This window comes from Xenopus laevis, chromosome 3S (assembly GCF_017654675.1).
Source record: "Xenopus laevis strain J_2021 chromosome 3S, Xenopus_laevis_v10.1, whole genome shotgun sequence".
Lineage (NCBI taxonomy): Eukaryota > Metazoa > Chordata > Amphibia > Anura > Pipidae > Xenopus > Xenopus laevis.
The window spans coordinates 66,107,818-66,134,289 of record NC_054376.1 but is presented as its reverse complement, the minus strand read 5'-3'; the positions used below and the strand labels follow the sequence as shown (position 1 = coordinate 66,134,289).

The following is a 26,472-nucleotide window of genomic DNA, read 5'->3' as shown; positions in this document are numbered from 1 at the left end:
TTTATTTAAAAAGACTGTGGGTGGAGGGGGAGAGGAAATGAAGAAATGATCTCCTTGCAATCAGATTAAATGAATTTTGAGTCACTTCTTACAGACCTTGTCATCAATGAGCCAGCCATGCTGACTTCAATGAAGCTGCTAGCACACGGAAATTAATGTGGACACCTTCCATCACTTTTGAAACTGGATGTCTAAACCACTTCACATAATTTATGATATTGCAAGATATAAAATTATCAGGGTAGATCATGTATAACTGAATGTTCAATAGTAATCACCCAGATGAGTCTGATAAGTAGCCTGTATCCATAAACTGTTCCACAAATTTGTTCTGTGGTTACTGTACTATTCAAATTATGATAAAACACAAAGTCAGTAAATTAAGTTTGACTTTCCTTTCAACAATTCACTTCACTACATTATATCCAGAAATAATACAAAGTCTTTGCACCTGTATACATGCACTCTAGGTAGAGGAATACATTTCCTATTTATAAACAGTAAGTAAGCCATTTCTGTCCATTATTAGCACTGTCTGGGAAAAAGACCAGAGAGAAGCAACAACAATATAGAAGCCCTATACCTTATTTGTATAGGAATTTTTGGACTGTGCAGATAAAAGTGCTTTTGTTTTAAGGCTATAAGGGCATGTACAAGAGAGCGGAGAAAGATAAATCCATAAAGCACCAGAATGAAAATGAGCTGCTTATTATATTGGATATTATTTACTCCCTTCTGTAAAATAAAAGTATGTTAGTATATTAGAAGTCCCCATGGAATAATATGATTCCAATGCACACAAACAGAGCACTATTATACAGGTCCATGAAATCTGAGGTGACTTCTACTATCCTCACATTTTTAACAGGAGGTACATTTCATAGAGTCATGTGGCACTAGGTAGATACTTACCAATTACTTTTCCAAGTGTGCCTCACATGAGGGTCATGAATACTATGCTTGTCTGCTTGTTCATCTAGGAAGTCAAACATATACTTGATTGCAAGAGGAAGAGCACTTCCACGATGTGCTGTGCTAAATATTGTTTCAAACAGGTCATCCACAAATTTCTGTAATGTTCCCTGTAGAAATAAGAAGGATCACATTGTAATATTTTATGTAATGAAGAAACATTTTCAGTCATAGAAGGGGTGTACTCCCAGTATACCTCCATTGATTATTAACCACACTGCCAATCAGAGAAACCATATGAAATACTCCTCTGTTTAAGGCACACGTAATCAATGTGTTATTGTGAGATTTTAGTTTATTTTCCTGAAAAAGTACTAAAATAGTCATATTAATTACAAAATCAAATGACCATTACAGTTCCTTCTCATAAATCAATTTCTTCAGCTTTAAATGTATACTAACCCATATACTGCATTATCTGAAACTACCTGTGCCTTTATGAGCTACCATTGCGCCTGTCATTTCCACCCTCACCATCATTTACTGTACCTACACTGTGAGATTCTCTGCCTAATCCAATTATAGAGTCTCATTGAGTGCATTAGAATCATGTATTTATATAATGCCAGCCAATTACATACCACAATAAAATCATATTACAACAAACTGGACAAATAAGGCTTTTCACCCTTATTAGCATTTATATTTTTCTACATTACACTAACAACCAATGGAATGTTTTATCAACACTTTATTTCTAGGTTTTTTTTATGGTCTACTTGAAGCACTTTCATTCATAGTTTTAAAGTTGCTTTATCTTTGTAAGCTATATATGGTTGTTTTTGTATATAGTATATATCTAATTTGCAGTTCAGCGTACAATGTAAGCATCTGTTCTAGAAAGGGTTTTAAATTACAAAATAAAAAGTTAAATGACATTAGTAAATGATGCAGCTATAGCTTTACTATTAAACTTACAGCGTAAGCATCTGTTCTTCAAAAGGTTGTAAATGGAAAAATGATAAAAACGTTACTAGATAAGATGGTAATGAATCTGTATTATGAACATGAAAGGTTTTGGGTACATTGAAGGAATGAGTTTAATTAAAGTTGGATTTTGACAACACCTGCTTGTGTTATGCAAGTCTCAGGAACATGAATATTCTAGGCCACAAACACCTGCACTTCATGAATCCCTTTTGCATACTGTTTAACAAGTCGCATGCATAAGAGTAGCATTTAAATACATTAGGGGGCATTAAGTGTAAAAAGAAATCTCATTTCAACTTAGCTTCTCTGGCTTCCTGGGCTGATTATATGAAAACATGCTTAATGCTTAACAGAAAACTGTAGAATCATAAAAATGCTCATAGAAATGATAACAATAGCTGCTGTCATTCTAAAACAGAAAAATATTACCATATGTAGATACATACATACACTCCAGGGTAAGAGTAATTGCAGTGAGGGAATATTTAAATAATAATGCATTTGTCACTGAGCACAAAGAATTATGAACGGATATGATGTAGATATGCAACAAAAACCTGAAAAAATTGTTGTTGTCCAGGGTGTCAAGTGCAGTTAGTCTCCATATAGTGAAGTTGCACCAGTCTGATTGGTCGATCCTTGAAAGCAACCCGATGGGGGTTGGAGGGAGCTTTAATTTTATGGTAAGCAATGGCCCTCCTTATGCAATGCAATAACCTGGGGTATAACTACAGAGGACGCAGATCCTGAGGTTGGTTGCCTGGAGGGGTCCAGGAATGTAGAGTAACCAACAAGGTTTGCTAATTAACAAACAGTTTCAATATATCTTAGTATAGAATAGTTTAACCTGTCAATATTTTGGGGGCTTAAATTTGCTGTGGACCCCAGCAAATCTAGTTATGCCACCAGCAACAACTAAGCAATCGCTTAAAAGAATATATTCTTCAAATAAAATATAGATAGCTTACTTATAATGGGTAGTATGGTCTCTTACAGATCAAGATGTCCACCATTTTTGTCAAAAATAGCCAAATCAACATATAATGGCTTTACATGTAAAAAATATACTATGGGTCACAAAAAGCTGTATAAATGAAATAGTGAACACTAAGGATGTGCAACCACACTTGCAACAGAACCCTCTTGCCCTAGCTACTCATTTAAGCTTCACCACTGTAGCTCCCATGTCAAATGTATCAGAAAGGATTATCCTACACATTTGTTTTGTATCAACAAAATGTAATCCAGTATAAATCACTGGAATGTTACCATAATAATGTGAGGGGTTCGGCTGATTGAAATACAGTTAAGTTATAGAGCTGTCAGCTATTTAAGAAATGAAAAGATATAGAGCTGTCAGGATGAGATGGCTGGGGTAGTACACAGATCATTTTTCCAATAGATAGCTCCTACTTGTCTGTTTGCTTTCCCCATTCAGACTGGGTATTGCATGAATGGGTTATTCATATCAATTGTGTTTCAGTATTATATTCCAGAATATACTGCATATTATTAAAACTGCTGGCAACAGATCTGATACACAAAGAGTTTGGCTAAATTGAAGTGTTTGAATATGTATACAAATTAATCTTAATTAAATAGCTATTTTTAATTTGTAGAAATGCACCATGACTAAAGAACCTAAGGTAAACAGCCCCTTGTGTGATATATTGCAGTAAAAGCCCCTCAGAAATTGCAAAGGCAATGTGCTATATTTTGGGGCTTGTATTGAAATATATCAAATTTGCTATAATATTTGTGTGTTAAAAGTATAGGATCAGGAGGAGCATGTCTGTACACTTCCCTTTCCTAGGCACCCTATAAGTCTGTCGAGAATGCTCACCCCAAAAGCCATCTCTGGTGATATAAGTTTTATTGTGTCTGTAGTGGTTGCCTACTTAAAAGGCAGAAATAAAGTAAATCATTTTCTGGAAATGTGTATCAATGGGAGAGGCCTTATTAAAAAACTCCCCACAAACAACTGAAAGATGATTTACTGGTATGTGGCTTTTAAAAAGTCTATACATTAAACATACAAAAATAACCAATAACCAACACAAGAGGTAAAGCGGGCCCTACCCATGAGAGCTTACAATCACAGTTCATCTTGTTCAAGAAAGTGATCTAAACCTTAGTGAAAAGGAAATGTTAAACACTAGTTTCAATAGCTGCAATCATCCAAATACATGTTCAGATTATCATTCACAATTAAATCATGTCCTAAGGTTGGTCCAAGGGGTGCTCCATCTTTGGCACCCGATACTTAAAAAGTGCCATAAAGTTGCACTTCAGCAGTTAATCTGCATATGTCCTCCCGTCTTTAATTATTTGTTGCATGTTCAGATTATTTACCATGGTTTTAATGGGCTTCAAAATGTATAATTCTGATTAGACTGTCTCCTATGAAAATGGAAATATGACACTCCCTTTAAGCCCTCATATACAGCCTTCCAGCCTCAATGATCCCAGCGAACAGCTGCTGTTATTCTGTGCCCTTGTACCTTTAATAGCACATCTTTCACACTTCCTTCACAAGGCTATTAATATACATTAAGCCTGTTCTGTAGATAGCAACAGGTATAAATACTCTGCCAATGTGTCGGCTTGTGCCATTTACTGTTAAGCCCTCAAATGATTACCGGTATTATAAAGAGGGATAGTAAGGGTATACCTTTGTAGCTAGGAGCCTTGTTAAGTAGATCTCTGACACCATTTTGCTTCCCCTGTCGCCTTCCTTTTGGTCTCCATGTTCATGATTTTTCACTAGATGCCAAACCTTTACTCCACTCTCTAGATCTGGAGTTATCATTGGAGTTCGAGAACGAAGACTGTCTGGGCTTCCAGTGTACTTGATCATGTTCTCTGGAGAAAAAAAGAATGAGTTACTGCATCAACGATAAAAACAACCAGCAGTTTTAGGCAGTACTGTATTTATGTTTGGCGCTCGCCCTAGTGGACCTCATCCAGCCTAATCCCTCCCCTTTCAGTATAGGACAGTCTACACATGCACAGACTGCAGAAGTGCCACCCCTCCCCCATAGCCTCGGTCTGTTTATTTTCCTGTTTATGATAAATATTGTAAATCAGTCTTATTTTAATGTGATATACTGTATCACTAAATGGCTTTTGATGCAAAATAAAAAATCTCAGAATTAAACCACATAAATTACTACTGTGATTCCCACTAGGCTAGAAAAATAAAGTCTACAGGATAAGAGACATCTTTGTCTCTAATCAAAGCCTCCGCTCTCCCCGCACTTCCCATTGAGGCACTGTAAATACCGCTCTTTGCTTTGCTGCTATTACATGCTTCTACTCTGCAATTTAACAGAACATTAATGTAATTCTGTGAAATAAAATTATTTCATAAATCCCTTTAATTAAATGTTGCAGAACATTTTATGGATATAATAAGACTAAATTTCTAACATTAAAGAAACACAATTATTTTAATTTCATGTGATTTTACATTGCAGTTATGATGACTAGGCACATATAACAGTGAGGTTACAGATAAAAAGACATTCTAACATGCCAGTTTGCTAAGGGCTGCAGTACATTAGAATTCTTTCTGTCATGTTCTTGGATAAAACGTTCATTGCAATAGTTCATACCATGTGTATTTTATTCAAACCTTTCAATAACTGCTGAAAGGATAACCAATAGGTTAGGGAAGCATATGCCAAATTACTGCTTGCAACTATCAGGACAGAAATGGAATAAATTCTGATGCACTATGCAATGGCCAACAGCAAATGAGATATTGGCATCATAGTCAAAATAAGCAATAACCTAATAAACCTAACCTACTTATAAACCTAACTTTAATTTAATTAAATCCTGATTATACTGCAACTATGCGTATTGCTTCTATGGGGTGCCGTTTGTCCCAAATACATTCTGTATACAAAACTATCCCTAATACACAAAATGAATGTCTCTCATGTTATATAAGTATTTGTGACCATACACAGAGAAAAAAAATATACAAAAGACTTATTTCTATTAAAGGATGAAAACAAAATCTGGTTAGTGCACAAAAGGATGTCATTATATCACAAACTCCATTCTGTACAGTTTAACAAGCAATCTGTCTCACAAATGTATAACCTCCATGTAACGGACACACTTATGTGCAAAGTTACTTACAGAATGAATTATGAAAAAACAAAGTTGGACATAATATATAAAAGTGTAACTAACTAGTGCTTGTCAAGCTAGATTTGACTGACAAAATAGATATCTGTGACAGAAAGCAAGATTTTATAGCACAGGATTCATTCTTTCCACAAAATGACAGTTTTGTTCCACAAAACAGATAAAATAACCATTCTGTGAAGCAACACTGTCAGTAACATTCCTGAACCAATAAGAACAAAGCTTATTGCCATATACAAACAAGATGAGAAGTGGCCAGCTCTGCTCCACATGGCTAAGGCAAAGAGGGCGCCCTCTAATGTCCCCTGTGCTGCATAGTAATAAACATGAACAAACCTTTCCTAAAAGAGCTGCTGTTAAACACTACAGGTTCATAAATGGAAGTTTTTACAAATGGCTGAGAAATATAATGCTGCACTTATAATGATTGTAGAGAAAGAAAAGTATGCAAAACTTATATAAATATGATCATTTTAGGTGATATGGCTATTCTTATTTTAGTAACCTGCTTGTGTGGCAATTTTGATTAAGGGCATTCCTTCTGTTTTGCCATTATTTTATGACTCACTCCTGTTCCTCTTCCTGTCTATGCTGAGAGTAATTATGGGACAGGCCACACCCACCTGCCATCTTCTATTAAATGTACCAGAAGTTACTGTGCTTGTCTGGCTGCTTTGCCTGACTCTTAGAGACAGTTATAAGTTTTGTATATGATAGTTAGACTCCAATGTCTCCTCCTAGCTGTAATCTTGCACCAATTAGCTTGTAGTAGTCTCTTAATAATGTGCTTAGCTACAGTTCAACTACTACATAATAGCTTTAGCCAGAGACTTGGGACTGATCATGTGCACAGGCATACCTCCCAACATTTTGGAAGTAAAAAGAGGGACATAAAATGTTTTCGTACGTAACGCAGCTAATTTTTTGGCCACACCCCTTTCTTTGGCCACACTCCCTAATTTCCATGTTCATTTTACAAAATGTGGCAGGTTATGAAAGTTTGAAAATAATTCTCCTTATCTAAACTGTTCTTTTGTGTCTCAAAATTGTTGCAAAGTATCTTATTTGCACCTGTTAGTTGTTCTGGGCTCTCTGCTAAAAGCCAATTAAGTTAGAAACTTAGTTTCTTTTTCTGGCTGTTCAGTGCAGAGAAAATATGGACTTTCCAGTACAAATGAGGGACTGCAGGTTGAGCCATCAAAAGAGGGACTGTCCCTCCGAAAAAGGGACAGTTGGGAGGTATGCACACACATTGTGTTTAGTATGATGTGTAGGTTATATGACCAGCCACTCCTGAGTACTGTGTGTAAACAAAAGGCTTCAGGACTTCAACTTCACCTCCTTTCGTGAATTCGGGTCTTTTCGCCGCTTCGGGACTTCAGCTTCGTCTTTTCAGCACTTCCGCATTCTGTAATATGCGAAATGGCCGCATGGCTCGGGTGCTTGTAAAGGGGACCCGGCTCTTTGAAAAATGCAGCACTTCTGGGCCCCCCTTCTGGCTCGGAACACTTGTCCCCCCTGCTGGCGGCCCTGGACATGCATGTGACATGGGCACAGTTGTGCTCTCTGCTCTAGTGTTGTGCCCCCCTCGACTAGGGTTGCCACCTTTTATAAAAAAAATTACCGGCTGCCGGGGGCGGGGCCTCAAAGGGGCATGACGTTATGTCAAAAGGGGCGGGGTCACGCCACGAACGCTAGAAGAGGCAAAAGAAAAGTTAAGTTTACAGGGGATTGGGGGCGGGCCGAGGGGGTCTTTTTAAGGGTATTACAAATTTACCGGCAGTTACATTGCCGGTAAATTTGTAATACCGGCCCCGGCCTTGGCAGGTATTTTACCGGCTAGGCCGGTAAAATACCGGCTGGGTGGCAACCCTACCCTCGACCCACTCTGATGTGAAAGGGTTAAGCACTGGGCAGGTAAGGGGACGGCATCATTAGAGTCTTTTGTTATAAATAAATATAAAGCATTGTGCAGCTTGTTGCTTCTATATAAATAGATTATGATCCCCTAAAATTGCCCCTGCCTAAATGACCCCCTTTTGTTTACACACAGTACTCAGGAGTGGCTGCTCATATAACCTACACATCATACTATAGAGAATGCGTGGACTGTGCACATGATCAGTCCCAAGTCGCTGGCTAAAGCTATTATGTAGTAGTTGAAGTTCCATACCTCCCAACATTTTGGAAATAAAAAGAGAGACAAAAAATTCTTTTGCATGTAGTGCAGCAATTTTTTTGACCACACCCATTTTGTGGCCGCACCCCCTAATTACCATGTTCATTTTACAAAGTTTGGCAGGTTATAAAAATGTGAAAATATTTCTCCTTATCTAAACTGTTAAAATTACTTATTTTCTTATCTCGAAATTGTTATAAAGCATCTTATTTGCACCTGTTAGCTGTACTGGCCTCTCTCTCAAACGCCAAATTAGTGAGAAACTTTGTTTTTTTTTCTGGCTGTTCAGTGCAGAAAAAAGAGGGACTTTCCAGTACAAATGAGGGACTGCAGGTTGAGCTGTCAAAAGAGGGACTGTCCCTCTGAAAAAGGGACAGTTGGGAGTTATGTGTGCACATGATCAGTCCAAAGTCTCTGGCTAAAGCTATTATGTAGTGGTTGAACTATAGCGAAGCACATTATTAAGAGACTACTAAAAGCTAATTGGTGCAAGATTACAGCTAGGAGGAGACATTGGAGTCTAACTATCACATACAAAACTTATAACTGACTCTGAGAGTCAGGCAAAGCAGCCAGACAAGCACAGTAACTTCTGGTACATTTAATACAACATCGCAGGTGGGTGTGGCCTGTCCCATAATTACTCTCAGCATAGACAGGAAGAGGAACAGGAGTGAGTCATAAGATAATGGCAAAACAGCAGGAATGCCCTTAACCAAAATGGCCACACAAGCAGGTTACTACAATAAGAATAGCCATATCACCTAAAATGATCATATTTATATAAGTTTTGCATACTTTTCTTTCTCTACAATCATTATAAGTGCAGCATTATATTTCTCAGCCATTTGTAAAAACTTCCATTTATGAACCTGTAGTGTTTAACAGCAGCTCTTTTAGGAAAGGTTTGTTCATGTTTATTACTATGCAGCACAGGGGACATTAGAGGGCGCCCTCTATAGCAGGTCAGATACTTTGCCTTAGCCATGTGGAGCAGAGCTGGCCACTTCTCATCTTGTTTGTATATGGCAATAAGCTTTGTTCTTATTGGTTCAGGAATGTGACTGACAGTGTTGCTTCACAGAATGGTTATTTTATCTGTTTTGCGAAACAAAACTGTCATTTTGTGGAAAGAATGAATCCTGTGCTATAAAATCTTGCTTTCTGTCACAAATATCTATTTTGTCATTCAAATCTAGCTTGACAAGCACTAGTTAGTTACACTATTATATATTATGTCCAACTTTGTTTTTACATAATTCATTCTGTAAGTAACTTTGCACATAAGTGTGTCCGTTACATGGAGGTTATACATTTGTGAGACAGATTGCTTGTTAAACTGTACAGAATGGAGTTTGTGATATAATGACATCCTTTTGTGCACTAACCAGATTTTGTTTTCATTCTTTAATAGAAATAAGCCTTTTGTATATTTTTTTTTCTCTGTGTATGGTCACAAATACTTATATAACATAAGAAACATTCATTCTGTGTATTAGGGATAGTTTTGTATACAGAATGTATTTGGGACAAACGGCACCCCATATGCTTCTGCCAAGATGTTAAGCACCCCAAGTAACATAAATAGCTAGGTTTTTATACTGGTGCTCCTTCCTACTTCCCAGGCATCTGCAGTTGTGCCTGCATGGGAATTTTACTTTACTGTGCACGTCCAAGTGTCAGTCTACACAAAGGAAGCTTGGAAATAGTTAAGTAGATTGGCGTCACGGACAGCATTTCCTTGTTTTTTTCATGTGGCTGCAGGGGATCAATATTGTGTTCTGTTATGCAGAATGAATTCTAGGGCAACTTCAACAACAGAAAGGGGTTCTTAAAGTGATAGTGACACTAAAAACTACTTTTTAAAATATGAATGTTCATTAAAATTTACTTATAGGTCATGTTGATTATTTTTTGCAGAGAGGTTTGTTTATCTAAGTTATTGTTAGTTGAAGTTTATAAACCTGACTGTTTTGCCAACCTGGCTGTCCCATCTCAGCCTGTCATTTAAAGTTTCTAATGCCAATGGACTCCTGCTGCACAAATATGGCAGCCCCCTCATACAGGAACATGGAGGCACTAGACAGGTAATGTAAAGGCATTGGGCAAATACTGTACTTTATGGCAAAGTTATAAGTAGCTTTCAAAGGCAATATTATGATAGGTGTAAAAATGCGTTTAATTTTAAATGGTTTAGTACTGGGCAGTGTCGGACTGGGATGCCAGGGGCCCACCACAAAACATTAAATTAAGAGAAGCAATTTTTCCCATAAAGAAATAAGGAATGGCCATGAAATTGACCACATAGTTAGAAGCAAAAGGGCCCACTGACACCTGGGCCCACTGGGAGTTTTCCTGGTTTCCCTGTGGGCCAGTCCGACACTGGTACTGGGAAGGAATAGATATTCTATTATTTGTTGGCTGATTTTGAAAAGATGACCTCCTACTCTGCAGATCAATCCCAAAAACATGAAAGGTATTATTCATCTCTAGATTGTGTTGAAAGGGGAAAAAAGGATACAATCCTCATTTACAGATTTGTTTATGAAAGCAAGCATATAATGGATCCCAGGCTTGAAGCTATTTATTGTAGTTATGCAGTTGGGGAATTAAGCATGACAGAATGAAATTATTATCTGAAAGGCCAATAAAATCAAAATGTGGTGGATCCAATTATAGATCAATTTGGTGTGCAGATTATTGACTCTTTTTTAATAAAATCCATCAGACAAATCATTCAGAAAAATGTTTATCTGCAAATTAGAACTTTTGGATAATAATTTCTGCCAGTCCATGATGCCATAAGCCCATAAACAAATCTGTTTTAAGAGCGACAGATTTATATAAACTGCTTTAAGGGTAAACATCAAATTTAACATCATTTTATCATAACTAATTATATATACTGAACAAAGTACTAAATGCACCACACCCATATATACATTTGTAATTGCTTATGCAAGAGACTGAAGGTATGGCTTATGTGTAATTGTTTGCCTTTTCCCTTGCCTTTTCCCTTAATAAGAAGCAAAAATGCATTGGCACCAATATTTAAACTATTATTTGAATAAGTACAAGTCAGTATAAAGGTGGACCTTTACATACATTTAAGCAAAATTTGGGTTGTGCGTTGTGTACTGCTGATCTTGACCAATATGCATACACCATGGATATATCAGTCAGTGCAGAGATCTGGCTGGTTTGAAAATGTTATCTGCCAATACAGCATGCCAGTCAGTCATTGGGCATCAGCTGATATCTTTTTGTGCTTTGGACAATCAGAATAGAAAGGCAGCCATACAATTCTTCACCCCCTCATACCAGGCCCCCTCATGGGTCAATTTGTCAGAGAGAGTACTAGAAAATCACAAGTATGATGGGGCCTTTTAAATGAGCCCTTGGCCTTAATTCACAAAAATGGAGTATAAAAACAATGGCAGGATTGCAAAACTTGTATAGGATCTCCAGAGGGTAGGATCATGTAAATCTTGGTCTGAAATCCAATAGTATCAGCATTTGTATCCATAAAATTATATATACAGCAGATGCTCCTGCTAGATAATAGCAGATAAAAATAAAAAGTACAGATACAAATAAAAAGTATACATCTTGGAAATGATTCTGCCAATCAATCTATGAACTAACAGCTTAGAATCTTGAGAAGGGGAAACAAAAACAAATGTTTTAAAAAAAGCTAAAAAATAGAAAGCTATTGAAACAGTCACTATTGGTGGAGTACTATTTATGAAGTCATGTTGTCCTTTTAAGAAACACTGATGCTGAAGTTATTATGAAACAATAAAGTATCTGTGTGGAAACTGCCTCCCCTAACACTACAGCAGGGACTCCTAATGCATTCAGGTATTCTGCTGTTTGGATTGCTCTCCTCATTCATCTGATTGGAATCCTAATGCAGCAGGGCCCTGTTCCAAAATCATTTTACATATAGATTTTCATCATAATTTTAGTTAATAATGTTCAGATGGAGGCCATTATTGCTCATAAATGAAGGGACACAACCAGTATTAATGTATCATTAGAAATAGTTGGCTGCATGAAATGAATATTACTAATTGCACTACTGTAAAATTTAGCCAAGTTTAATGATGTATTTTATATGGTCATTAACACACAGAAGCAATAGTGATTCTTATGTTGTCTTGAAGAGCACGGTTAATGCTTCCTAAACGTCATTATAATTACTAGGTAAGTGTCATGTTCATGTAGACACCAACTGATGTATGATAAAATTAATGATTATTTTCTACCTTTTCCCCCAACTTGACAATAACGAGGAATGTAAGGAGAAAATATCCTGGAAAAGGTCAGCATGTCTTTTATTAATTGCAGCAACACTTCAGTAATTAATATTAATTAATATTCTCATCTCGTTCATATCCGTGTATGGTACTCTCCTGGAGAGTAAATGACTGCTAGATATTTTCTTTTGTTCCTATTTGCAGTTGGTTGCTATTGGGGAAAGGAATTTAGGATTAAAAGCCCCTATTTAAAGGAGAACTAAAGCTTAACTAAAGATATACCTAGAAATGTTGTACATTATATTTTGTGCTTCTGTACCAGCCCAAGGCAACCACAGCCATTTAGCATTAAATATCTATGTCTCCAATGCTAGGAATAACCATTCTGCCTCTCATTTCTCATTATACCAATTTAAAGAAAGATGCCCCAGTGGCTCCCCACTTTCTTTTCTGCTGATTCACTGCACATGCTCTGTGCTGCTGTCACTTACGGTGTTCAGGGACTGACTCAAAATATAAACTACATATAGAATATAAATGTCACAATATGAGACTGATTAGTATTTAATACAGATAGTTACTGCATGGCAGCACAGAAACCAGTGCAATTAGCATGAGAATTTAATAATCAGCTCTGTAGCATCGGCTTATATTACAGACAAACCTCATTTTCTGCTTGATAATTTGCGATGACCCATAAGCACACGTTTGAAGTCCTGGATCAATGCTGAGAAGCTGAAACTCTAGACTGGTGCAATAAGTGCAGTATATAACATATGGCATTTTTAGCCACATTTATTTTTAGGGTTTAGTTCTCCTTTAAGTTTGAATATAGGTACTGTCAATGATTTAGCTTCTTTCTTCCTTTTCTATGGAGTAGGCCTTCTCTAACCTAGAAAGAGCCTGCTCTCTGACTTGTTGTATCTATACATCTATTTATTATTTTATCTGGTCAGTAAGATGCGAGTTTAACAGGAAGGCACAAGATATGACATTATTTCCAGTATATTTTTGCATTACATCTGTTCTCCATTGTGTCACCTGAAGTGACGTTTCAAACTGGCATCCTTGGTATGAAGGCTAAACATGTATGTGTGTCAAATCTAGCTTGGAGATAAGTCATTTATAAAGATGTGCAATCGATTCATGAGGGGAGGCAGCTATGCCCAGATTTTGCAACCCTTAGTACTTGAGGTTAAATTGGGGATTGTTAAATGACCCCCATTTTTCTTCAACTTCACCGACACCTAGGGGCACATTTACTTAGCTCGAGTGAAGGATTAGAATGAAAAATACATTGAATTTCTAAGTATTTTTTTGACTACTTCGACCTTCGACTACGACTACGAATCGAACGATTCAAACTAAAAATCGTTCGACTATTCGACCATTCGGTAGTCGAAGTACTGTCTCTTTAAAAAACACTTCGACCACCTAAAACCTACCGAGAACCAATGTTAGCCTATGGGGAAGGTCCCCATAGGCTTTTCTAGCAATTTCTGATCAAAGGAAAATCGATCGAACGAATTGCGGTAAATCCTTCGACTTCAATATTCGAAGTCGAAGGATTTAACTTCGATGGTCGAATATCGAGGGTTAACCCTCGATATTCGACCCATAGTAAATGTGCCCCCTAAACTGCTACAACAATAACTACAGAAATGTCTAAAAAAATCAGTTCATTTCGTTTTCTCCCTCGCTCTAAAGAGAGACCAGAGCCATATGTTGCACACAAATTCATCATAATTATGTACAGTCAGCCAATATGTGTATATTTTATTTGCTCCCATCACTATAAAACATTCCACCTTTGACATAGCCAGTGTATTCCATTTCATTTCATAGATCATTTATTTGTTGCTTTTTATTAAACTGTGAAGAATGTTTGGTCATATTTTATAGCTATCATATAAATGTCACGGCTTAGAAATGCCTGGAAACTACGAAAAACTTTGCATTTATAAAGTGAATACTTGTCTACATTTAAAACGAGCAGTGCAGCAGGATTTATCATGTTCTAGACAATGTTCTAGTACAGTGCCTGTTTGCTCTACAAGAAAAAAACATCATAAGAATGCAAATGATCAATATGTTGTGCTGCAGCCAACTTACTAGACATATCGAAAAGTTTGCTTTAGTCATTAGGTTAATGTACCAAAAGAGATTAAATGAAAGGATAAGCGAGACACTTAGTACAGCTCTGCTGACATCACACATGCCTCATTACATTTCGTTTTATAAGTGGCAACCTGAGCAAAGAGGTTGGGGGTTAAAAGCAGAAACTAATGGGGCTTAGGATCCTTCCAGACATGTCATGCTAGGAATAACCATTCTGCCTCTCATTTCTCATTATACCAATTTAGAGATGAGTTTTACACAAGTTAATGCACAACCTTTAAGTTTAAAAGTCTTCCCTCTCTCACCAACAATACTCAGACCAAATGCTTGGTATACATCACCTTTTATTTCTAAAGGGTAACTAATATGATATATTATCATGTTGTTGGATTTTTTTGTGAAATTATCTTATCCATGGAAAACATTCCCCTCATCAAGAACATGACCACCAACAACTCTAATACACGTGACTCTGCAGCTGGACATCTCCACTGCTTTTGTTTCAGTCCTCTGAGCAAAAGTAATATGAGGAAAATATCAGGACAAGGAAGTATAGGGTGTCAGATTTTGTTTGTCAGAAAGATATATTCTAATCATAACAATAGGCTGAGTTCTGAAGCTTAATATTTTGTGTTGTTATGATTGGTTTCCAGTTTAGCTATATAATGTTTAAATTTTAATAATAAAAGTCACACAGGGGAATGCAATAAAAGTCGGTAACAGAAAAACTATTCGCAATGTGAAAAGTTATGCCTTTGCGCAAACAAATTTTGCTTTGTGTGAATTTCATATACTGTAGCTTTTGCGAACCCGGAAAATGTTTAGCGACCATTTCCGACAGTTGCAGACTGTTTTTGAATTTTATAGTTTGGGCCAATGCGCAGTAAATGTAATAAAACTTCTTAATGAAAAAGTCATTATGTTTGCTCCAAAATATTACGACACCTTCAAGCACTTTTTAAGAGTGTGCAATCAAAATTCGCAATGAGCAATCAAAATTCGCAATGTGCATTTAAAATTCGCACTGCAATAACCATTTAAGGAACAATATTACATTGTAAAAGATAGATTTTTATTCTTATTGGTGCGATTTGTTTTTCTTTTTGCGACTTTAATTACATTCCCCCATAGTGTTTATAAGGCTGTTTTTTTATTATTTTTAAACTGGATGTTCAAGTCAAAGGGACGCGATCAGATGTGAAAGAAGATATGTGAGAAATACTATCTTTTACAAACAATTTTTAAAGCTTACACTGTTTTTTACATAAGAATGTTGCAAGCAACAACACATATGTCTGCTTTGTTCTGTCTCACTTTTACAAATATAGGTCATTATACACTATATTCCATAATCCTAATCATTGACATATTGGTTATTTTGTAAATCTAACTCAGGCTATGTTTTACCATTCAGTACTTCTCTGTTACCAATAAGGATGGTGCAAATTAATTTCTACATCTTTGCATTGAACTTGTTATTTACAACATGATTAGTGATGGGCGAATTTGCGTCGTTTTGCTTCGCCGGAAAAAAAACGGTGAAAAATTCACGGAAATGGCGCCGGCGTCTCGTCTTTGACACCGGCACCTGTTTTTTGACGCCTCCGCCCGTTTTTTTGATGCCAGCGCGCGTTTTTTTCGACGCCGACGATTTTTTTAAGTGATACATTTGTAGAAATCTAAAATAACTTGGATCCTATTAGTAACCCTTATTCATTTCTAGTGTATAGTTTTCTTTTGCACAAAGAAATGTATTTATCTGAACATTGTGTGATTGTATATTTAAAGGAAGCAGCCATGATTACGCAAATGAAGTAAACTCATTCCCTCCTAATAAAACAGTGACTTCTTTTGGTCAAGTTACATGAAACTGGTGGAACAGCTTTTGACTTGGAAGCAAAAAAAAAGCCCCATTGTAAGTTTTGTTTGATGTGGATTAAAGCAAATATAATGCTGCAATGAATTGATATTTAGAAAAAATTAACCGTATACATAAGTAAAATATAAATTGGGCATTTTTCTGGCCCATTCATTTAATCCCCCAAGTAAAAGGATTTTATCATCATTTACTCACAACTAGTGATGGGTAAATCTGACCTGTTTTGCCGAAAATTTGTGAAATGGCAAGAAATTCTCCAAACACATTGAAGTCAATGGGTGTTTTTTCGTGCAACATATTTCAAACCGTACATTAGAGTCTATGGCTGATTTTTCATGGTGAAATGCAGGAAAATATTTCACTCATCCCTACTCCCAACTTTTAAATTATCAAAGTATTTCCTTATGACGTTCACATAATATCAGTGTTAAAAACTTCCTAAACCCCCTCTTTGCACTCTCATTTGCACAAAAATTTGAGAGTAGGTGCAAGTCTAAACGGACATATTAATAGCCACAAAATATAACCAAAGAAATGGTTTATGAAGTTGTTTACAATTCCTGGTATTTTGTCTGGATGCTTTTTCACTAATGAAACAGGAAAAATGTTCTATGTGACTTTCATTGTGTCTCTCAATCTTTATATTTACTGTAGTTAGCATTTAAACTTCAATCAACTTTTGTTCTGAACGTATAGAGAATGTGTAGCTGACAAAAACAAAATGCATTTTTCAACTGTACTTTAACAAACCTTAATGAGTATCATCTTACCATATCTACTTGCTGATGTCCTAGATACAGTGGAGTTATTGGCTGCATTATATGCTGTGACTTGCTTAGAAACCAATGCTACAACCGAGCCATCTAGTACCTACAAAAAGAGAAACATGTTTCATTATATGCACACAACATACTTTTGGGACAAAATATAAAATACCTGTGAGCAGAAATTATACTAAATTCAATAGAAGATTGTAATTTATCTGGACAACAAAATGGATCATGATATTACAGTGAGAATCACTACAATAATTATATATTTTTTTTATTCATCTTAATGATAGATGTGGTGCCAATGATGATACAGTTAAGATTGGTAGTGATGCTATAGAGGGTATCCAATTCAAAAGCTGTTTCAAGCTAATTAGAAGCCCTTTTACAAATTGCATTTCTACACAGATAATGTCAATAAAATGAAGTGCACAGCCAGATCAACTCCTGTGTTAAACATAGAAAGTGTTCTTTGGTTTTCGATGAATACAGTACACAGCAACCACATCTCTTCTATAAATTTCTCTCTATACCACTGTGCTATTTTTCTATCCAGCAGGTGCATTAAGTTTTTCTGTATTAGATTTGGAGTTCCGAGCAATGAAATGATCACTTGGGTAATAGAAAAGTGGCTATAGAAAGAAAGAAAATCTATCCAAAATGTGGATCTTCAGCTGTTGATGAAATACAAATCCTACATAAGCCACTGACAGGCAGTGCACAATATGAGATATTCCTTGTCAACAACAAGAAGGAGGCAGCTTGCCTGTCCAGCGTCTAAGTCATAATAGGGTGTCATAAAGTGCAATGTCAAAATAATGTCATTTTTAGATTGTGCACTAATATTATCTGAGGTAGTTACATTATCTACAGCAGGGATCCCCAACCATTTGAACCCGTGAGCAACATTCAGATGTAAAAGGAGTTGGGGAGCAACACAAGCATGAAAAATGTTCTTGGGGTGCCAAATAAGTGCTGTGATTGGCCATTTAGTAGCCCCTATGTGAATTGTCAACCTACATTGAGGCTCTGTTTAGCAGTACACCTGGTTTTTATACAACCAGAACTTGCCTCCAAGCCTGGAATTCAATAATATGACCTGCTTTGAGGCCCCTGGGAGCAACATCCAAGGGGTCGGAGAGCAACATGTTGCTCACGAGCTACTGGTTGGGGATCACTGATCTACAGTGATACAGCAACCTTTTGCTGAACCACAAATAAAAAACATATTACACAAAATTACCACGGTGCTTTTATCTGCAATAGACAAAATTTCTACATATAACACACATTTTACACTATAATGGTATGCAGAATGCATATGCCAGGTTTATGTCAAGAATGAAAACTAGGGGTTAAATCAACATTTATATTACCTTAAAAAGTACCTTAAAAATCTACTGAGGCAGAAGTTGCCCTCCTTTTCCAATGCACCTGCATGCATATGACACAATAACAGCATACAGACAAAGATGAAAGTTTGCTAAAGCACCACTTATTATGGGGCATTAAAAAGAAATGTTGATGCAATTGCAAAATTCAGAAATTTACTGAGTATTGTATATATGTATAAATTTGCATTGATGCATTATTCTTTTATGAAGGTAAAATGATATGAGTGAATAGTAATTTAGTTTATTCCTTATATGCAGCATTTGTTTTTTAGAGTTTACAGCTGGGATCATTTATAAGTCACATACGTGATGCACTGTGGTTTCTTCATTACTATATATATATATATATATATATATATATATATATATATATATATATATATATATATATATATATATACATACACACACTGTTTCTTTTGCTCTCATATAAAGATATAAAGTTTATATCTAAACAGGTTTAAAGATTAGCAAGACAGAAAGCTTGATTGCAATTGCCATGATTTTTCCAAAAAATGCATTGTTTCCCCAGAATTTGCATCATTGGTCATGGTAGCAACGTCATATTCCAACTTGTGCAAAAGTGTGGGGAAAAAGTGCAAGAACATAACTGTGCTTGCAGATGAAGATCAGCCCTATGGTGTCTCGCTAATTAAAATTACATATTAAATATAAAATATTTTTATAAGAAGGACTTGCTTTTGGTTTCAGTTATAGTTTGTGCAAAGAACCAATAAACTTTTGTAATGAGCCATACAGATTCTGCTCAGATAATGACAGCATGTTAGTCAAGGAGAATGTGCCCTCCCAGGTTTGCAAGGAATTAACTTATATCCTCATTATCTCATCTCTGATAGCAATCAATTTCTAATCTGCTCTTTTACCTTTCTGCCTGGATTTCCATATACCAACAGTCAGGTCTCTAACATTTAATTTAGTGGCAGTGCCAACGCTGCAGTCAGTCTTGTTTGAGGGCCTCACCAGCTTATCTCCAAAATTATTTGCACATTAATGAACAGGGGAAGATTTTGATCAGACAGTAGGCTGGCAGAGCCATTGAGATAGACAAAGTCAGCAGTAAGTGTGAGAGAAGCAGTTCTAGGTGATTGGCAGGTCAGGTGACAAGAAGGCTTATCTATGGTATGTAGCACACTACTGTCCGTCCCCCCTTTCCTCTTATTACTGTTCACGTGTATTAGTAATTTTATCTTATTGATTCAGCATTCTAGATCTAAAGGCAATTTAAAGGCAAGACAAGTCATTGACCTGAAGAACTTACACTACCTTTGCAATTACTTTCAAGCCTAGGGATAAGAAAAGGAGATGAATGAGTTAGGTTAAGTTCCTTCCAGCTGTAATCAAATTTTAAGTTGACTGAGCACTTGTTTGAGAGACAGCTTTCCTATTACATTGTTGTCTCCCCTTCAATTACATAGAGAAACTCAATCCAATAGTCCGTCCATGGCCTCTGTTACATTAACGTCACTTAAAGATATGCTTAAACAGTTAAGCCATCCCGATCTGCTCACCTAGCTTATTAAGCAAAGACAACCATTAAATTATAAAGTTTATTTGTGTCTTAGCAAAGTTAAATGAATTTTAGAGAATAGAAAGAAAGCTTTTTAACACACCTACGATCAAGTATAATAACATTAAATTGGCAGCATGAGTACATGTTAATTGCATGCAATTATGAGATAAATTTAAACCAGATATACATGATGACACACAAGATAATGGAGCATTCCAAGGTTCATTTAAAGCTGTTTGTATCTGCTTCCAGGTTTTGCCAAAAGATATTAGTCATTTCTTGGTCTTGTAATATTCTGTATCCTCATACAGCTCTCTTTGTCAACTGGATGGCCTAGTTAAATGGCCCCATTGGGTGGAGATGTGAACTGAAGTGACCACAAATGCATTTTACTGTTGCCCAAATAATTAAGCCAGAATTTTAAGGTTACTGTAACTTTTCACACGGTTCAGTACCTGATAGTGTGCAATGACATTTAGCCTCTTCCAGTCATTCTCAATCTTAGTTGTTGTATCTTCATCCTGGAGAATCATTCGAGCTCCGTTTGTTTGTCGCCACTCTGGAAAAAGTTGGAGAGTGTAAGCCTGTTACAAACTTACTGTATCTGCAAGGTGTACTATTTATCTTTCAGCATTTTACTTTATCTGCAAGGTGTACTGTTTTTCTTTCAGCATTTTACTTTAATAGAATGATATAGGGTTATAGAGAGGCTAGCATTTGTGCTTTGGTATGAAGCAGTGTTTTAAAAAATGATGTACTGTATGACAAAAATATAGCTACCGTTAGATTTCATAGCATGTCGGTAAAGTGAAATGAATTGATTCTGCAAAACTTTTGCATTTAAATAGGATATTGTAATATCCCAAAATGTAAATTGTAATATTATTGGGCTGTAATGATAAAATAAAAATCACCATTGCATGAGCACATTGTTACTTTGATATGTTTTACTATATTCTAATTAATATAGTTTGGCTGTATATCCTAATATTGTTTGAGGTGGGATAAGGCCATTTATAACATAAGTATAGGATATAGGAAAACTAATGAGCTATGGTCTTTTATCCATTTTTGGCTATGTAACTATGCAAATAGAAATACTATTTTTTAGGAAATCCATCTTCAAAGCTATAGTGCCTTTATATAAAGCTAAGGATAAGATAACTTTTTTGTGTTCTAGTAACCTTCAGAATACATTGTCATTCATAGAAATGCATTATTGTAGATGGGCATTTAAAAGAAAATCCATTTTGACAGCCTTTTTCCTATCCAAAAAAAAAAAGCCAATATCCGGCTAAAGAATAGACAGCTAAAGGTGACCTCCAGTAGCTATTCTAATTCACAGCACCACACAGAAAATGTCCCATATACTGCCGCCGGATCTTTGAACTCCTTTAGGCAGACATTGTGCAATCCAATCTTTTCCTGTTCTACCTTGTAGTAAGAGTAAGGCAAGAAAAATCCCATTATCTTTATCTCTTCTTCCAATCGGAAGTGTAAGTGAATGCAAACACTGAAGACTGCAGCTGTGAACTCTTTATATTTCATTCAGCAGATTCACTGAAAAACATGAATTGCTGAACTTCTCTGCTTCAAGTATTGCAGCTTAAAAGCTTAGGAAAATATGTGGGAAAAGAAAAGAACTGACCCTTAAAACTGCATGAATGGGCGGAGTTAGTAGTAACTAATTGTTTGTGCCTTTGATGCAGGAATGCAATTCAGCTAGACAGGCTATACTTGTTCATATATATATATGGCGCCTAAATAACCTAGCCTTGTCCATGCAACCGCGAGGAGTGCAATGATGGTGAAGGGGTGGTTGATGCATGGCAAATTGAAGGGGTATCCTTAGGTGACTTCAGCAGCTGGCTGTTAGTCGATTAGGCGGGTCTGGGAGCCATTCTGATGCTCACAGACACAGACTGCCTACCTTGTACCTTTAGTCTTTCTGTCTCCCTGTTCCTTCTCTTATTTTAATGTTTTTCTAAGCTTCAGGAAAATATATTGAATAAAAGCTAAGGACACGTCTCAGGGCAAGCTTGTTTCCCATCATTGCTTTGGTTTTTATTCAACCTTGGTATTTTTTGTTCATAGTCCTGACATAATGTAATGAAATGTTACTGCTGAGAAAGTCAGAGTTAAATGTACAAACTTCCTGAATAATGGGGTACAAGGAATGTTATAAAGCTAAATGCCTTTGCTCACTATAGACAATACTTTGTTTAGCAAGTACAGATTTTGCAACTCAATTATTCATTAGTCTACTGTTTTCCAGTGGCACTGATTCTGCTGACGGCTGCAAGATGCCTGTTGAACTGTAGTTTTACTAGTTGTGTTTGTTTTTCATTTCTCAGAACAGGCTCTAACATATGGCTTAGCAAAAGTTGTTGAAACTAACCTAAATCCATGTCTGCGGCCTTTGGACGGAGAGAGCAAGGCAAGTTTTTGAAGATGGCGTCCAGGATCTTTTCTTTCACTTGAGTAATTGTGTCACAGTTTAAGATCTTTACAGGGATCATAGGACTATTCACATTGTCAGGGTTGACGCAGTTGAGAACCTAAACATGTTGAAGTGAATAAATTAAAAAGTGCTGGTAACCAAATAGAAAAAAAATATCTACATAGAAATCTATTTTTATATTACTTGGCAAATATTGATCCCCATTCTATTCTAATCTCAAGGGGCAGAACTAGCAATACCATTACCACATCTTCCGCTACTGTTCATCTTCAACAGTCATTATCCTTCAGTAGGTCAAGTTTTACTTTTGTAGACAGAAAACTGTTTTACCTTCACTATTAGTTCATCCACTGACTCTCTAAATTGTCTAATATAAACCTTCTTTTATTTGTCTTACAGTTTGAATTAATTTCTTGTAGAATTATATCTACTGCATTTTTAAGGCAGATAAGAATGAAATCGGTACAATGTTCCAAATGTCTTCTTTATTCAATCTCCTCTCTGATTGATTTAAGTAACTATTTAAAATGACACGTTAATATTTGAAAGATTGTCTGTTTTTGAGGCTGATAGCTTTGGTATTTCCTCCCTTAGGCTTCATGTGTTTCCTCACCCATTCATTTCAGTCGTAGGTGGGTATCTATCATCTACAGCAGCATATCCTATTCATCAATTCAGTCACAGCCGGCTCCCTGTAATTTGACCTATTCATTTAAAGAGCCTAGTGGGATTTCAATTAGTTACTGAGATCTGTAATGTACTCTGTACAAAAAAAGAGAGAAAAACCTGAATATGGCAAAAACCGTTTGAAATGTTTGCTGTAGTTCAGATGCAGACAGCACACTGGGGAGTTATCACCTTAATTCACCTCTGCAAACTTTTCAGAGCATTGTGAGAAAGTTTGATAGGGAAGGCTCTAAAACTATCAAATAAAATAGCTATGCAAAGAAATATACAGATTTTTTCCTTCACTTGCAAGAAACCATAGAGGCATCTCTCTTGAAGCTGCAACAATGCCAAAGGTTCCCTATCCCTGTACTAACCAGAACAATACATGATGTAAATTTACCCCTCTCTGAGCACTTTTGCAGTTCACATTTAAAATGTTTAGAGGACCACAATAAGTTTTTCAGTATAGGTTTAAATACCCTTTAAATTAGATTTAACCCAGGTGATGTGAATGCTGACACTCCAGCACTTACTAGTTAACTGGAAAAGGGCAAGGGGTAAGTGATATCACCTATACCATTGTGCTAATTTCTGATTGGCCACTCAGAACTGATGAGACACAGTCATTACAGCTGATGTCTACATGCATAATGCATTGGGTATATTTAAATATTATGCTATAGTATGAGACCTAAAATGTCATATTGTATTACTTAAAACCTGCCTAATTTGCTTCTTTATGGAAGGTTGTATTAGCAACGATAGAGATGAATTCAGGTATTCTTTGGTGATATACCAAAGTGGAATGACATAGGGGTATGTTTATTAAAGAGTGAAGTTAATAGTGAAGTTCCGCCACTAGAGTGAAATTCCGCCACTCTCCATTCATTTCTATAGGAATTTTATAGGCTTATTTATCAAAGGGTGAACTTTCACGTTCACCCATTGATAAATACGCCTTTCAAAATCCCATAGAAATGAATTGAGAGCTGCGGAATTTCACTCTAGTGGCGGAACTTGACTCTTTGATAAATTTACGCCATAGAATTGTATAATGCTTAGGCCACAAATCTGGCCATAGACCTTATCATTATTGTATATTGGACAGTGGAGATAGTAAACAACACATCTAACTGAATGATTGATTACACAACAACAGCATAAAGTAATCTGGGTAATAACAGCCTGGATTATTTTCAGATCCATGCTAACCTTTGCCCACTTTCTGGCAGCTCCACCTGCTAGCAAAAGACTGTCTCAAGAAATGTAGTAGAGCTGGCAATTGTGGTCCACCTCTATTGCTTAGCAGATCCATATGCAGTGATTGTATTCAACACACTTCCTATACACAACCCTACATTGCAAGGTAACAATTAGTAACGGTGATCATGCATGCTTCAAATTGTAATCATTTATTGATCCTTGGCAGACCTATAATACAAGAAAACTTAATATTAAAGGGATACTGTCATGGGAAAACATTTTTTTTCAAAATGAATCAGTTAATAGTGCTGCCCCAGCAGAATTCTGCACTGAAATCCATTTTTCAAAAGAGCAAACAGATTTTTTATATTCAATTTTGAAATCTGACATGGGGCTAGACATATTGTCAATTTCCCAGCTGCCCCAAGTCATGTAACTTGTGCTCTGATAAACTTCAATCACGCTTTACTGCTGTACTGCAAGTTGGAGTGATATCACCCCCTCCCTTTTTACCCCCAGCAGTCAACCAAAAGAACAATGGGAAGGTAACCAGATAACAGCTCCCTAACACAAGATAACAGCTGCCTGGTAGATCTAAGATCAACACTCAATAGTAAAAACCCATGTCCCACTGAGACACATTCAGTTACATTGAGAAGGAAAAACAGCAGCCTGCCAAAAAGCATTTCTCTCCTAAAGTGCAGGCACAAGTCACATGACCAGGGGCAGCTGGGAAATTGAGAAAATGTCTAGCCCCATATGATATTTCAAAATTTAATATAAAAAAATCTGTTTGCTCTTTTGAGAAATGGATTTCAGTGCAGAATTCTGCTGGAGCAGCACTATTAACTGATTCATTTTGAAAAAAATTTTTTTCCCATGACAGTATCCCTTTAACCCAGTCAATACAAACCCAGCTTTCAATAACTTATTTCTCTGGCATGGTTCAATATTTTACAGAACTTACCAATGTCTTGTAGTCAATCTGCTGCCTAATAAGTTTATCTTCACTAAGTGAATAACGTGCTTCCCCAGTAATTGAATCAATGGGACCTTTTTCCATTTGCTGCTTGATAGCACAGAAGAGGGAGAAGAGGGGTTCCCCTGCACATTCCTGCATGGCCAAAAACAAAAGATACAGTGTAATACAAATGTTGGCAAGCTTGTAATGCTAGACCTTCTCTTATGCTAGCTGAATGGATTCTTAGTTTATGGATCCGCTGTAGATAATACTGTCATATCATTTCTGAATTAACTACACTTAATTAAAAAGATAATCTGCTTCTGTCTTTAAGGAAAATGTGGCATGGCTATCATGCAGTGATTGTTGTGCATTGACACATAAAACATGATAATTGTATGTTGTATAACCTATTTATATAAGCATAAGCTGTAAGAGTGCCCAGGCACAGTTGGACTTAACCCGACATCTGAAAACAGAAGCCAATCTGTTGAGAACAATTTGCATGGGGTACTGAGTTGCTACAGATTACTTGTAACATACATTTGTTTTGCAGGTGTCTCTTAAATAACAAATTGGCTTTTGCACTTAAACGTAGCAGTTGGGATAGTGTTTGTGGTAAATTACAGCTTGTTTGGGTTCGGTTGGATGATGTCTGTGTAAATAAGCCAGAAGGAGGTGGCATGATTTAATTCACCTTTAATTAGATGAATCATAAACAGAGGGGGGCTAAAGAGATAACTGTAATTTTGCAACTAACTTTGTAGGAGCTGTTGGAGCTGCTCGGCAAAGAGAAATTATCTCAGCAGAAATAGTTACAGGAATATTCCCTGTGATTCTTTTCTTCTTGCTTGACTCATGCATGTAGATGATCAATTCAGCAGCAACATCTATCAAACACTTAGGTAATGCTCAGGGTGCCTCTCAAAGTAATATGTCTTGAGAATATGCTAGTTTTTGATGCTTGTGGGATATTGTGTTAAAAATT

At 36.4% G+C, this 26,472-nt stretch overlaps 1 protein-coding gene across 3 annotated transcripts in view; it reads right to left on the bottom strand.

Annotated features, from left to right (window-relative positions):
* LOC108713037 (plexin-A4) overlaps positions 1 to 26,472 on the bottom strand; it is a 558,114-nt gene that overhangs the window by 13,295 nt on the left and 518,347 nt on the right. For all 3 annotated transcript variants that reach the window (XM_041588448.1, XM_018255697.2, XM_041588449.1), the window contains 6 exons: positions 25,491 to 25,637; positions 22,589 to 22,748; positions 20,646 to 20,749; positions 17,266 to 17,365; positions 4,574 to 4,764; positions 913 to 1,082 (listed from right to left, as the gene is read on the bottom strand). In XM_041588448.1, the coding sequence (XP_041444382.1) occupies positions 913 to 1,082; positions 4,574 to 4,764; positions 17,266 to 17,365; positions 20,646 to 20,749; positions 22,589 to 22,748; positions 25,491 to 25,637 (872 nt within the window). The remainder of the gene's footprint in view (positions 1 to 912; positions 1,083 to 4,573; positions 4,765 to 17,265; positions 17,366 to 20,645; positions 20,750 to 22,588; positions 22,749 to 25,490; positions 25,638 to 26,472) is intronic.